At 47.3% G+C, this 15,090-nt stretch overlaps 1 protein-coding gene across 2 annotated transcripts in view; it reads left to right on the forward strand.

Annotated features, from left to right (window-relative positions):
- Positions 1-218: 218 nt before the first annotated feature.
- The window catches only part of LOC126183205 (PRA1 family protein 3), a 71,481-nt gene continuing 56,609 nt past the window's right edge, over positions 219-15,090 (forward strand). For both annotated transcript variants that reach the window (XM_049924980.1, XM_049924979.1), the window contains exon 1: positions 219-547. In XM_049924980.1, coding sequence (XP_049780937.1) covers positions 351-547 — 197 coding nt within the window. In that variant the 5' untranslated portion in view covers positions 219-350. The remainder of the gene's footprint in view (positions 548-15,090) is intronic.

Consider the following 15,090-nt stretch of genomic DNA (forward strand, 5'->3'; position numbering starts at 1 on the left):
CGGAAGCCTTTGCCCATCCCTGCACCGACTTTTAGTTAATTACGTGCCATATTCTTTATCGTGCAGGTATCAACAACAGAAACATGCAGTTTTGTGTGATACATAACTGGTTTAGTTAAGCGTATTTTATTACACGCAATGCTATTTGACATTCCTCTTCCGCATATTATCGATTCTTTCATCGAAAGTGATATCTCTGAAGCCTATGGTATTTGTTACCCATAAACACCCGGGCTACAGCTTTGATCTGACGCACTACTTATTCATCAGTGGAAGTTACTGTCTTGGCATTGGTTGTCAGTGCTGAGACTAGTGATATTGATAGCGTTGAGTAAGTGAGTCCCCAAATAATGAACAAAAAAGGTAGTAAGATGGATGTAGAAATAGCACCCTTACGAAGTCTAGGTGATTTTATGCTGGAGTCGGCGAGATTTCAAATCCCAAACTTTCGTGATCTTGACAAATGGGAAAAAAGAGTTGTAAACAATCTTTTGTATTACCAGACAAATTATTTCTTACTGGGCATAGTAATTTTCGCGATCGTGGGGTGAGTAATACTAAGTTATGTGGAAATAATTACCTATCATAGAATGAGTTAGTTACACGTTCCATCGATCATTTTACACGATATATCTTAATGATGTGGAATGAGTCATTCACTCACATCGTAAATTAATTTGTAAATATAGTTACATGCTGAACTTTGTTTCTTTTTTTAAAATAATATACAGACGGGTTAAGAATTCCTCACCCACCACGTTCCACACATTGCAGTATTAGAAATTCTACGGAGTAGGAGTAGTTGTCAAGGAAAAACTTTCTCAGTTTGTTTTCAGATTTTACACTGCTCTCTGTTGACATTTTATATCACTGGGTAAGTGATCAGAAATTTTTGTTGTAGCATTTTGCACTGCTGTTTGTGCTAAAGACACCCTTGATGTGGCGTAACGACTGTTATTTTTCCTGCTGCTATTGTAATCATGTACATCATTTTGCCTGTGAACTGCAGTGGACTATTTACAACAAACTTCATGAGATAATATATATACTGTGAAGAACTTCTTATACAGATGCCTACGAGATAATCGTGGGGAGCACCACATATTATTCTTGCAGCATGGTTTTGAGCAGCAAAGGCTTTCTTTCTCATAGATGAATTACCCCAGACCGGAATCTGAGTTTAAATGTGCTTGAACCGAGTTGTTCTCGGAGTTTCAAAATGTGTGTTTTCCAGTTTAAATTATCGTCAACATGGAAGCCTGAAAATTTTGAAGTTTCCACCCTATTTATTGTTTCCTTTCCATTAATTGTCATGTGCAGTACTGATTATGTTGCCTTTTTAAAATTAAGGGCAAGGCCATTCACAGAAAACCAATCAATGAAACTTTTAAGAACCTTGTTTATCATTACCTCAGTGTCTGTGTGTATACCTGGATTGTTTACAATACTAGTGTTATGCACAGAAGAATTAATTCCACTTGTATATTAGATGGAAGATTGTTTGCATATATGTGGAACAGTAGTGGAGTTAAGATTGAGCCTTGGGGGAACCCGTATGACATCCGCCCCCCCCCCCCCCCCCCCCCGTCAGAATTGACCCTGAACTATATTGGTTTGATTGCTAAGTATCATTTTCTGCTTTCTTTTTGATTTTATGACACTAGCCATTGGTAGGCTGTTCCCTTGATCCCATAAGACTTCAGTTTATCTGGGAGTATACGTTATTCACGCTCTCAAATGCCATTGATAGCTCGCAGAAAATACCGACTGGCAGTATTTTCTTATTTACTGCTTGTAAAATCTGGTGAGTGAACATGCAAATGGTGTTTCTGAAACCCAAAGTGTGATTTGCTGTGGATATTGTTGCTGAGGGGATATACTATTCTAGAATACATCACCACCTCAAAAATTTTAGAAAATATCAGCAGTGAAGCAGGTCAGTAGTAATTGACATCTCCCTTATCACTTTTCGCATAGAGGGCTAAAAGGCATATGTCTGTCTCTCTGGCAGAGTGCCTTGAGAAAGTAATGTATTACTTATCAGTAGTGTTGAACTGCAGTCACATACATTAGTTTGTTCATATAGCAACATCATCTCTCTTCTTGTTTAATATGTAGCTTGAAATTTATATTCCAATTTTTAATTTAATATTTTATTAATGAAATGTGGATAGTGATAATTTTATATTTGTTTGATATTGAGAAGGCTTTTTATTCCATACTCCTGTAAAACTTAATTTTTTAATGTAAAAGACTACTGTTCAACACCATCAGTGTCTTGGATAAGACTGGTCATATTATATGGCAACAAATCTTTAGTACTCAATTGGAAACTCCTTCAAAACCAGATGAGCTTCTATTTTCTAGAGAATGTATAATTTTATTAACTTCAGAAAAAGTTGGTAATACATTCATACGATTTAATTATGTGAGTTACTTTGTCAACACACTGCTGTTATTTTCCTTATGAACGGTTTGTCCCTATACTTTCTACTATAGTTAAGAAATGATTAAAATATTTATTTGATACCTGTTAATCATCATTTACAGCCCTTCCATTCAATTCAGTAGTCGTGTTATCTTGTTCTGTTGCTGATTGTCATGTCTCTTGTTTCACTACATTCCATATAGCTAGCCATAAGTCCATTGTTGGAATTACTGATTTCTGACATGTATGTGCCTTGATATTTTAGTAATCTTTGAGTAATTTTGAGTAGTTTTTGTAGTGTGAAACTAGTGGAGGATTCATATTTGTTGTTGCCAACAGATACATTTCCCTTTTCCTTTCACAAAATACTTTAATCCCTCTAGTTATCCATGGTTTTTGACATGTCTGTTCAGTTCGATCAGCTTATGTGGAGAGCTATTTTCAGATGATATGAATTTATCATGAAATAGATTTAATTTAATGTTAGCATTTGAGTCATTATAAATTTACTCCCAGGTCATCTCTTGTAAACTACTCTTAAAAACATTTGTCCTAGAGGTATTAATTATCATAACTGATTTCCACTTAGGAGAATCCATACTGTAAGGCACTGGCTTTGCATCATGATAAGTGGAGCATTTGTTACTGAGTAAAGTTATTTTTCTTGCTTTAAGCCTCACTATAGAAAACATTATCAATTAGGGTCCTACTGTCTATCCAACTGTGTTGGAAAGTTAACTACAGAGATGAAAGGATAGGATAAAAATAAGTTTTCCAGATCATTTTTCGTATCAGAATCCGCAAGAAAATCTCCACTGAAGTAGCCATAGACTGTTAACTGCTTGCTGTTGTCTGTCGGGCAGAACAGTAAGGAATCAAGATTCCTCATAAACAGTTTGAAATTTCCCAGTGGGGATTATATACAGTTACAATTAAAAGTGAACTATTTTTCAATATTAATTCACGAACACACTCCTGTGCACTGATCACTACAAAATCTACTTGTATCAATGTTTTTTGAATTTGAGTTCTATCTTAATATATGTAACAACTCCCCCTTTGACTCGCTAGCCGAAGTAGGATGGGAAGAGCCTCATCCAGCTGTATGTCACAGTATGGTGCAGCAGACTTCTTGCAAAGAAACTTGGTGTAGGTTGGTACAAAAAGAGAGTAGGAAGAAGTCTTGTTGCTAGGTAGTAGCCCTGGGAGGGGTGTAGACCAGATGGTACAGGACAAATTAGGAAAAGTGTACCAGGTCACAAATATTGTGAAGCCAAGGGCTAGCCTTAGCCAGGTGACAGAGGATATAGGGAACTCGTTCTATGAACTGGATGTACCACGTCAATGTAGTGTACGTGCAGCTGTTAGTATTAACTTTTATCACAAAAAGTGAAAAGTGAAATGTGTGTTAACTGTAGCTGAATGTACCAAAGTATATTAATTGCATTTCATTGTGATGATTATCTTTAGTCATACCAATTTAAAAATATGTAAGATACATAATATTTACTTTTGATGTTGAAATAATTAGGTGCTTCAGGTGTACCGAGGTATAGTTCTGCTGAAAGTTTTTAGGACTTTTCCAAGAGTGTTAAATATATGCCAGTGAACTGTTACTCAGTTGGATACCAAGTTGTTAGATTAAAGCTAAGGCTGGTACTCGGTCTCTGGCACTGTCTTCTCAGGAATGCATGGTAGTAAAGACCTTCAAATTGTATGTGACTGAAGTGGGGCCTGACCATCCAGTGTAAGTTTCTGTATGATCCTAAAAAGCATTTCATAAAATGCAGAGGTCTTCTTAAGGGAGACACACTTCATGCTGTTGCCCTCCTCTCATGCTTGCCCAACAGATCTAATTCTGCTTGTGTAGTTATGGTGTTCAGTCCAGTTAACTGAATTTAATGGTGACTAATGTTGAAGCACATTTGGCAAGAAATAATGTAGTAATTATCATTACATTGCAAACATTGACTTAGCCAGCTCACAGCCAGTCGCTGTACTAATTTAGACCTCATTTTGGCATTCTGGCTCAAGATGCTGGAGTTGTCAGTCACGAGCCTTAGACCTGAGGCTATGTTGTAGGTATCCTATCTATGGGACCAACTCCTCGCACCTGGTTTGAGAAGGGCATTCTCCTCCGGTGTCTACTCGTGACAGGATTCCCATTCAAGAACCCTCTCCCAGAAAATCTACAGATCAGCTACCCAGCCTCAGCCAGTGACTGAGGAAGCCACAAAATTATGGTCCTAGGGCTGTCTGCTCTTATTGTATTCCTACACCTACAGTGGATAAACCCTCACAAAAATCTTTACCACCAAAAGTTGTGAAAGAGTTAGAGAAGAAATCTCAAGTGAAGGCTACTCGGGTGTCTGCAAAGGTACCAGATTCCCCTACCCTGTTGGACCCTGAACTGATGTTCGTTGATGTTGTTCCAACCCCTTCAGTGGCAGTGATGCTGGGGCTTGACCTGTCTTCCTGGTCCCTTCATGCCTATTCAGGACACCCTCAATGTGAAGATCCAGTGGAACTGCAGTGGATATTACTGTCACTTGCCAGAACTGCAACTAATTTTCTCGTGTTGTGCTCTGCATTGCTCTCGGATGACCACTCTACAAGTCTTTGGCCTTACGTTCTGTTGTTCTACAAGAGAGCATGTGGAGAGATCTGTAGATTGGTTTTCACAGAAGTCCTCAGTGAGTCGATTCCCCTCTGCACCATGTTGGAAGCAATAACAGTGAATGTGTGAACAACCCCAGTGATCACCATTTGTACCATTTATTTACTTCCAGGCAGGGCGCTTACTATGCAATGACCATCTTAATCCAGAACACTCCCTCCTCCCTCTCCCCTTTTTTTTCCACCTACTTGGGGATTTTGGTGCACACCATCCCCTTGGATAAGGATCATATTGTCTGGTAGGGGCATTGTGATTGATCAGCTTCTTCCCGATCTTGATCCATGTCTCCTCAGTGACGGTACTCTTGCGCACATTAGTGCTGTCCAATGCATTTTTTTGGCTGTCAACCTTATGATCTCTTCGCACATTCTTGTGGCTTGGATGCCCGATGCTTGAATGTTGCTGCACAGTCCCAATTTTTTTGTAATTCCTCTTTGATATAAAGGTGACATGACTCCCTCATATTTATGAACTAAAGACTAGCTGTATCTCGAAACTTGACACTTTCTGCTTCCTTGCCCACATCTCTTGGGGTGCAGATTGTGCTACTCTACTCTTCATTTACCTGTCTGTGGTCTCATCCCCATTTGCAAGGTGGATGTTATGTTAGGGCTCAGTGACACCTTCAGCTTTCATATTGGACCATCATTGTGGGGTGAGACTGGCCACTGGCAACTTCTGGAGTAGTCCCATTGACAGTCTGCTTGTGAAAGTGTGGATTTTCCCTCTTCATTTCCAAGGGTACCAACTCTTACTCACCTATGCAATCACTATCTGGCAATTTCCTTTTCATCCAACTCAAGTTCTTTGTGCGTATAAGAGATGTTGACCCCCTGACACCCACATTTGGGTAGGATTGCTACTGAGAATGCATTTTGAGGCTCTTTGTAGGAACTTCATCTAACTTTCTTAGGATGTGCTACCTGTGTTTCCTCACATGCATGTCGTGATTAGCATGTGGACCATGAAGTAGGATCAGTCATATTTCAAGGACATGAAGTTAGTCACCCAGGTGACCTTTTGATCTCTATTCCCCCTCAGTTCTTCAGGGGTATAAAGTTGCTACTGCCATTTACATTGATGGCTCTAAAACCATGCATAGGATGGGATATGCTTTTACATATCCCACCAATTAGGAACGTTTGTTGCAGGTAATGTTTTTTACCAAAGTGCTGATAGTTCTTAACAGTGCCCTATTAAAGAGACCTTCCTCAAATGCATTTTGATGTGTAGTGACTCACTGATCAGTGTCCAGGTCATTGATTGATGTTATTAAATTGCCACCTTGTGATATCTGCTATCCATGACCTCTCTTATTTTACTCGGACTACCAATCTAGCCGCCCTTCTCTGGGTCCCAAGTTGTGTGGGTACCCCAGGGAATGAACTGGCCAACTGTTCGGCTAGAGAAGAGATTAATCACCCAACATGTGCTTCGACCGTTCCATGTGCTGATTTGCTGGTGCAAGTATGATCTCTCATCACTCAGATATGGAACATCATCTGGTATGCTACTGCACCCTCCAATAAAATCTGCACTATCAAGGAGACTACTGCTGTGTAGTGCTCCTATGTCTGTTTCTCTCAAGAGGAATCCACTGTCCTACTTCACCTCTGCATCGGTCATAGCAGACTAACGTGTAGTTTTATTTTATATACTGAGCCACCCCTACTTTCGGGTTGTGGAGGCTTAAAAGGCCCAAAGGACAAAAGGCTAGCAAACACTGAAACCTGACAGGAACAAAAAGGAGAAATCTGAGAAGCTGAATTCTGCTGTTTCAGTCGACCCACCCTTCATTCCCCCGTGCGGGTTCGGGGGTAAGAATAGGCCCACGGTATTCCTGCCTGTCGTAAGAGGTGACTAAAAGGAGTCTCAACCTTTTCGGCATTATGTGATGGTCCCCTCTCGGGTTTGACCTCCATCTTTCTAAATTGTTCCGAAGAGCGAGCCAATTGGGGAAGGGCACCTTACATGGTGCACTGTATCTGTCTTGCATTGAGACCTTTAGCCGGCTTTCTCGTCGTTGCAATGGTGTCCCGCTCGTTTTCCATCTCTTGGGCGAGGATACGTCCCTGGGTGCGATTACCACGCTGCACTGTGCAGTGTTGCTTTTAGCTGCGACGATGACCTTATACGTTTTTGCACCTAAGATCCAGCACAGTAGCCAGTCCGTTGTGGTGGGGCTGCCATGTACCCTGTTGGTTGTAGCCCCCTGACAACACAGGGATAGCTCTACTGATGCCTGCGCCGTTTACTCCCCATGTATGCCAAGGAGTAGATGCCCTTCTCCCTGGGGCATCAGGACTCCCGGCAATGGCCATCCTGCCAGGTGGCTCTTGATGTGGCTGGGTGGCGCCCATGGGGAGGGCCCTTGGTCGGAGTAGGTGGCATCAGGGCGGATGTCCCGCAATGAAGCTTGGTACATCATCTCTTGCTGGCGGCCAGCCACCAGCAGTCTCTAAGCGTTCAAGGGCTCATTTTAAAGCTAATGTTTACTACCCCAAATCGTTCCCATCCCTGGCCACACCATGGGAGGAACGAAAGGCAATGAATGACAGTGACATGCATTCGCCCAGGTATCTCGTCTGTACCAGAGCAGATGGGGAATCCTTTGTATCCGTGAAGCCTCAGTTCTTTGTAGAGCATTTGGAGGACAAGTTTGAGGAGGTGGAGGGCTTGTCTAAAATGCACTCTGGGTCAGTTTTGATAAAAACAGCATCCTCTGCCTGTCACGCAGGTTGCTTGCTTGTGACAAGTTGGGGGATGTTAACGTTACCATCACACCACACAAGAGTTTATATATGGTCCAGGGTGTTATTTTCCATAGGGACCTACTTTTGCAGTCTGATGACGTGCTGCGCGCTAACTTAGAGCGTAGAGGTGTACATTTCGTCCGGCGCGTTCATCGGGGTCCGAGGGACAATCAGGTTGCTACCAGTGCCTTCATCTTGGCCTTCGAGGGTGATACATTACCGAAGAAGGTCAAGGTGATGGTCTACCGTTGTGACGTCAAGCCCTATATCCCTCCCCCGATGTGGTGCTGGAAGTTCGACCATATGTCTTCCCGCTGTACTTCCAGCTTCACATGTCGAGATTGCGGACGCCCATCTCGTCCAGATACTCCATGTGCTCCGCCTCCCATCTGTGTCAACTGTGGAGAGCCTCATTCACCTTGCTCGCCAGACTGCAGGATCTTACAGAAAGAACGCAAAATCATGGAATATAAGACCCTGGACCGAATTACTTACACTGAGGCTAAGCGGAAATTTGAACGGCTACATCCCGTGCGCATGATGTCATCTTATGCCTCCACTGTCACTCCTGCTCCAGCTCCTTTAGCTGCACCACAGACAGTCAGCTCTCAGCGTCAGAGGACCTCACCTGCCCCCTTGACGATGGGGGCCCCTTCTCTTGCTGTTGCTCCCACACCATCTCCCTCGGGAGCAGCACCCACTAAACCACCGGGGACACTAGTCCCCACTTCTAAGCCAGAGAAGCGTAAGTCTTCTTCGGCTTCTCTCGCTTGAAAGGGATCCCTTGGGTCCCTCCCTTCCCAGGTTCCCACCAGCGGCACGGCAGACACCAACCAGTGGCTGAAGAAGCCACAGGTCGCTGGTCGTCGAGCTTCGCGATCATCTTCGGTTCCGGAGACTGACACCAATAAGCCCTCTCAACAACGGCAACCGAAGGAACAGCGAGAGAAAACGACATTGAAGCCCTGTAAGACGAAGGCACCTGCGGTGGCTCCTACTCCACCACTACCTACAAGCTCTGCATCTGAGGATGAGGTGGAGATTCTTGCGTCCGCTGAGGACTTCGATCTCGCCGGTCCCTCAGGCGCAATGGATAGCATTTGCACCGGTGCTCCATCTGAGGCGGCAGGTGACCCAGCGGCGTAATCTGCCTTCCCAGTCCCATCACGCCTTTCTTGGACATGGACAATATCATCCTCCAGTGGAACTGCAGCGGTTTCTTCCATCATCTAGCTGAGCTCGGACAACTTATCAGCCTTCACCCTTTCTTCTGCATTGCTCTTCAGGAAACTTGGTTTCCAGCAATGCGAACCGCCCTCCGTGGCTATCGGGGTTATTATAAGAACAGTGCAGCTTATGAAAGGGTGTCTGGTGGCGTCTGCATCTATGTCCTTCACTCTCTTCACAGCGAGTCTGTCCCTCTACAAACAGCTTTAGAGGCTGTCGCTGTTAGGGTGTGGACGCCACAGGCTATTACCGTCTGCAGTCTTTACCTTCCACCGGATGGTGACGTCGCGCAGCATGAGCTGGCTGCGCTGCTAGCCCAATTGCCGTCACCTTTCTTGTTACTGGGCGACTTCAACGCGCATAACCCTCTGTGGGGTGGGTCAGTGGCAACAGGTCGAGGCGCCACCATTGACCATTTATTGGCACAGCTCGATCTTTCACTTTTAAATGATGGTTCCTTCACACACTTCAGCGTGGCGCATGGCACATACTCCGCCATCGACCTTTCGATCTGTAGCCCTCGCCTCTTACCGTCTGTCCAATGGAGTGTGCATGACGACTTGTGTGGCAGTGACCACTTTCCGATCCTTCTGTCACTGCCACAATGTCCCTCTTCTGCGCGCCCCAGCAGATGGGCTATGAATAAGGCTGACTGGGACTTGTTCTCCTCCATTGCCGCTATTGAGCCTCTCTCTAATGACGACATTGATGCGGTGGTTCACTCAGTCACCACCAGCATCGTTACTGCCGCAGAATCTGCCATTCCCAGTTCTTCTGGGTCCCCTCGGCGGCGGACTGTGCCTTGGTGGTCGCCTGAGATCGCTGAGGCGATTAAAGATCGCCGGCGGGCGCTACAGCGTCACAAGCAGACATCCCTGCATTGAACACCTCATCACCTTCAAATGGCTGCGTGCGCGGGCCCGCCGCCTTATCCACCAAAAGCAAGCAGGAGTGCTGGGAGCGGTATGTGTCCACCATTGGCCTCCATGTCTCTCCATCGCAGGTCTGGGCCAAGATCCGACGCCTCTATGGCTATCGGACCCCTGTCAGCGTCCCTGCGCTCTCACTGAATGGAGCAGTTTGTACAGACTCCGACGAAATTGCCAACAGCTTGGCAGAGCATTTTGCTCTCAGTTCCGCTTCTTCCAATTACCCACTGGCCTTCCGCTCCATTAAAGAGTGGATGGAACATCGGAGCCTTTCTTTTCGCACCCACCATTCTGAATCCTACAATGATCCATTCAGTGAGTGGGAATTTCACAGTGCCCTTGCTGCTTGCCCTGATACTGCTCCTGGGCCAGATCGCATTCACCGTCAGATGCTGAAACACCTTTCAGTGGACTGCAAGCGACGCCTCCTCGACCTTTACAACTGTCTCTGGGTCGAGGGTGAGTTTCCGTCGCAGTGGCGGGAAAGCAATGTCATCCCCGTTTTGAGACCGGGCAAGAGCCCTTTGGAGGTGGACAGCTACTGCCCCATTAGCCTCATCAACGTTCTTTGCAAGCTTCTCGAGCGGATGGTGAGCCGACGCTTGAATTGGGTACTGGAGTCTCAGGGTGGGTTCCATAAAGGCTGCTCCGCCACCGACAGTCTGGAGTCTGCCATCCGTACTGCCTTTGCCCGATGTCAGCACCTGGTCCCTGTCTTTCTCGACATGCGGAAGGCGTACGATACGACATGGCGTCATCACATACTTTCTACGCTTCACGGTTGGGGTCTTTGGGCTCTCTGCCAATCTTTATCCGAAATTTTCTGTCGTATCGTACCTTCCGCGTGCAAGTCGCAGCCTCCCATAGTTCCTCCCGAGTCCAGGAGAACGGGGTAACACAGGGATCTGTCCTCAGTGTCTGCCTGTTTTTAATCGCAATAAACGGGCTCGCTGCAGCGGTGGGAAATTCTGTCTCCGCTTACCCTGTATGCTGACGACTTCTGCCTCTACTACAGCTCTACTGGCATTGCAGCTGTTGAACATCAGCTACAGGGTGCTATCCGCAAGGCGCAGTCTTGGGCTGTAGCTCATGGGTTCCAATTTTCGGCAGCCAAGACCTGCGTTATGCATTTCTGCTGGCGACGTACTGTCCACCCGGAGCCGCGGCTGTATATTGACGGCGAACTTCTTTCAGTGGTGGAATCACACAGGTTTTTGGGGGTGGTTTTCGATGCCCGGTTGACTTGGCTGCCTCATATCCGGCAGCTTAAACAGGTGTGTTGGCGGCACCTAAATGCTCTGAGATGCTTGAGCCACACCCGCTGGGGCGCCGACCGATCTACCCTATTACGGCTCTACCAGGCATTAATCCAGTCTCGTCTGGATTATGGGAGCCTGGCTTATGGCTCAGCATCCCCATCTGCGCTGCGGGTACTGGACCCAATCCTACACAGCGGAATACACCTTGCCACTGGTGCTTTCCGGACCAGCCCAGTGGACAGCATACTTGCGGAGGTAGGTGTCCCTTCATTGCGGTTGAGGCGCCAAAATCTACTGGTCGCTTATGCTGCCCATGTTTTTAGCTCACCTGGGCATCCGTACTACCGTCTCCTGTTCCCGCAATCGGTCGTCCATCTGCCAGAACGTCGACACCGGTCAGATTGTACAATCGCGGTCTGCCCCCCCCCCCCCCCCCCCCCCCCCCCCCCCCCCCCCCCCCCCCGTGCGTAGCGAGCACGGGACCCCGAGCTAATGTGGCCCTCCTTCCTTTCCGGGCTGCATACCTTCCCTTTCCTCATCCTTCCCCCTCCCCCATCTTCGCCCCCCCTCACCTCTGGCTCTTTCTTTCCCTTTCTCCCCCTCTGGGAGTATGGTTTGTGCCTACGTCCGGAGACGGACGCTCTAAACTGTAACAAATCCCTTGCTTTCTATACTTGCGAGTCTTCGCCCTTCCTCTGTCCTTCTCTTTTCCTTCCCGCTTCTCTCTGCACTTTTCTCCGCTGCGGCGTTTGAGACCCCTCTTCTTTCCTTTCCCTTTCTCTTTTTTCCTCCCTGTGTGTGTCTGAAGGCCGACCCACGCACTTCCATGCGTAGCCGGTGACATGGTAACGCGTAATTTCCCGCCCCGGGTAGACAGGTAGGACACGTACGTACCCCCTGGTAACGGCCAGGCCCAGGGAGGGGTGATTACCTGAGCTGATACCTTCCGAAAGTGCCGATTGGTCCCTCCGTCCGTTTGTCGGGAGGTGTGACCTGAGGTATGAACAATCACCTAAGGCGGGAGTGCCCTCAGTGAGGGCCCCACAAGGGAGGAGCGCGCCATCGAAGACGCTGGTAATCATGGGGGATTCTTCCGCAATGGTTTCCTCACCTTCCACTATGTCTGCTCACAAACGTAAGTTCACTGAGTCTCAGCCACAGACAGTTCTTCCATCGTTGCCACAGTTCCTTGTTGTTTCTCGGTCTGACGAAGGTCACGACTTCTCCACGGTCAACCCTTTCATTATTCAGAAAGGTGTCGACGCAATTGCAGGTCCTGTAAAGTCTTGTTCCAGATTACGGAATGGCACCCTGTTGTTAGAAACAGTCAGTGCCCTCCAGGCACAAAAATTGCTGCGTACTTCTCTGCTCCTCACCGTCCCTGTCCGGGTGGAACCGCACCGTACCTTAAATTCCTCGCGTGGAGTCGTTTATACACGCTCCCTCAATGGATTGTCTGACGAAGAAATTCAGCACTACCTGTCTGACCAGGGCGTAACGGCTGTTCATAGAGTTATGAAAAGGGTTGACACGAACATCATTCCAACCCGCACTGTCTTCTTGACATTTGACAAAGTTCAACTCCCATCGAAAATCAAAGCAGGTTATGAGATAATTTCCGTTCGCCCCAAACCCTACGCGCTGCTATCGGTGTCAGCAGTTCAATCGCACCAGCCAGTCCTGTTCCAATCCGGCCAAATGTGTTACGTGTGGCAAGGATGCCCATGAGGGTGCTTGTCCACCTCCATCCCCTCACTGCATCAACTGTATGGGTGACCACGCTGCTTCCTCTCGAGATTGCCCCGTTTTTAAGGACGAAAAGCTCATCCAGGAAATAAGAGTGAAGCAAAAGGTGTCGACCTTTGCTGCTCGAAAATTATTTGCCAGTCGCCAGCCCACCGTGCCTCAGACAGGAAAATACAGCACTGTCCTTGCTTCTCCTCGGCCAACAAAGGAGGTGGCCACGCAGACTTGCGACCTCACCTTTAGTGCCATGGTCGTCAGATCGGCCAGCGCAAAGATCGCCCGTTCAACCTCACCACTTTCGCCTGCCCACTCTATGGCTCACCCTTCATCGGGTTCTGCTAAATCTCGAGCCCAAAAGTCAGACACCAAGCCTTCCAAAAAAGAGCATACTCGTGGAGAGTTTTTATGTACCGCAACTTCCCAACCATCGGTTCCTCCTTCATCTAAACATCATACTTCTAAGAAGGCTACAAAAAAAAAACCAGTTCCTCTCCTTCTCTGCCAAGGTGTGTCCCATCTACAGCACCACCTGGCGGAAATCTCCCTCGGCCGTCTTCTGTGTCGCCGAGGCGCACTGCTGGTGGCCGATCGCTGGTGGCAGGAGCTGCTCCTGACCAACCTATGGATCAGGATCTTCTGCCTTCGGCTGAATGCCATTCCATGCTGTCGGTCGCTAGCTCCGAGCAGTCTTTGAGTTGACAGCAACTTTGGTCACATTCCTCCATTTTATGTTCACCCCATGTCCATTATCCACTGGAATATCCGCGGCATTCGAGCCAATAGGGATGAATTGTCGATCCTCTTACGATCCTACTCGCCGGTCATCTTCTGTCTTCAGGAAACAAAGCTGCGTCCCCATGACCGCTTTGTTCTCCCTCATTTTCAGTCCGTCCGATATGATCTCCCCTCTGTTGAAGGCACTCCAGCCCATGGAGGACTCATGATTCTTCTCCATGATACTCTCCATTATCACCCAATCCCCTTAAACACTTCCTTCCAAGCTGTCACCGTCTGTCTTTCCCTTTCCGGATACACGTTCTCTCTTTGTACTGTATACATTCCATCGTCCACACCAATGGCACGAGCTGATCTCCTTCATCTTCTTGGTCAGCTTCCACCCCCTATTTGCTGGTTGGGGACTTCAATGCCCACCACCCGCTTTGGGGATCTCCACATCCTTGTCCACGTGCCTCACTATTGCTAGACGTCTTCCACCAAGCGGATCTAGTTTGCCTCAACACTGGGATCCCTACATTTTTATCTGCCTCCACGACAAATTTCTCATTTGGACCTTGCGGTTGGTACTGTTCCGCTAGCTCGGCGCTTTGAATGGTTCGCCGTTGATGATACACACTCGAGTGACCACTTTCCATGTGTCCTTAGACTGCAGCCTCCACTGCCATACATGTGCCCGCGACGATGGAAGTTTGCCCAAGCTGATTGGACACTTTTTTCGTCTCTAGCGACATTCGATGACCGTCACTTTCCAAGCGTCGACGATGAGGTCACACATATTACCGACATTATTCTTACGGCTGCGGAACATTCAATACCACGCACCTCCGAATTGCCCCGGCGCCCCCCAGTTCCTTGGTGGAACGAGGCATGCCGTGATGCAATACGTGAGCGGCGACGCGCTCTCCGCGTTTTCCGCCACCATCCTACTTTGGCCAACTGTATCCGCTATAAGCAGTTCCGTGCGCGATGCCGTCGCGTCATCCGCAATAGCAAGAAGGCAAGCTGGAAATTCTTTATTAGCTCATTTAACACCTTCACTCCCTCCTGGGAAGTTTGGAGTCGGCTTAAACGGTTCTCAGGCGCGCCTAGTTTCTCCCCGGTGTCTGGGCTCACTGTCGCGCATGATACATTCATGGACCCCGTCGCAATTTCTAACTCGTTGGGTCAGCACTTTGATGAGATTTCGAGCTCTTCCAATTACCCGCCAGCGTTTCTCCCGAAGAAATGTGCAGCGGAAGTGCGACCTCTTGCTTTCTCCTCTCAAAATCGCGAAAGCTATAATACTGTTTTCTCCATGCGGGAACTCCAACATGCACTCTCTTCTTCTCGCTCC

This window comes from Schistocerca cancellata, chromosome 4 (assembly GCF_023864275.1).
Source record: "Schistocerca cancellata isolate TAMUIC-IGC-003103 chromosome 4, iqSchCanc2.1, whole genome shotgun sequence".
NCBI lineage: Eukaryota > Metazoa > Arthropoda > Insecta > Orthoptera > Acrididae > Schistocerca > Schistocerca cancellata.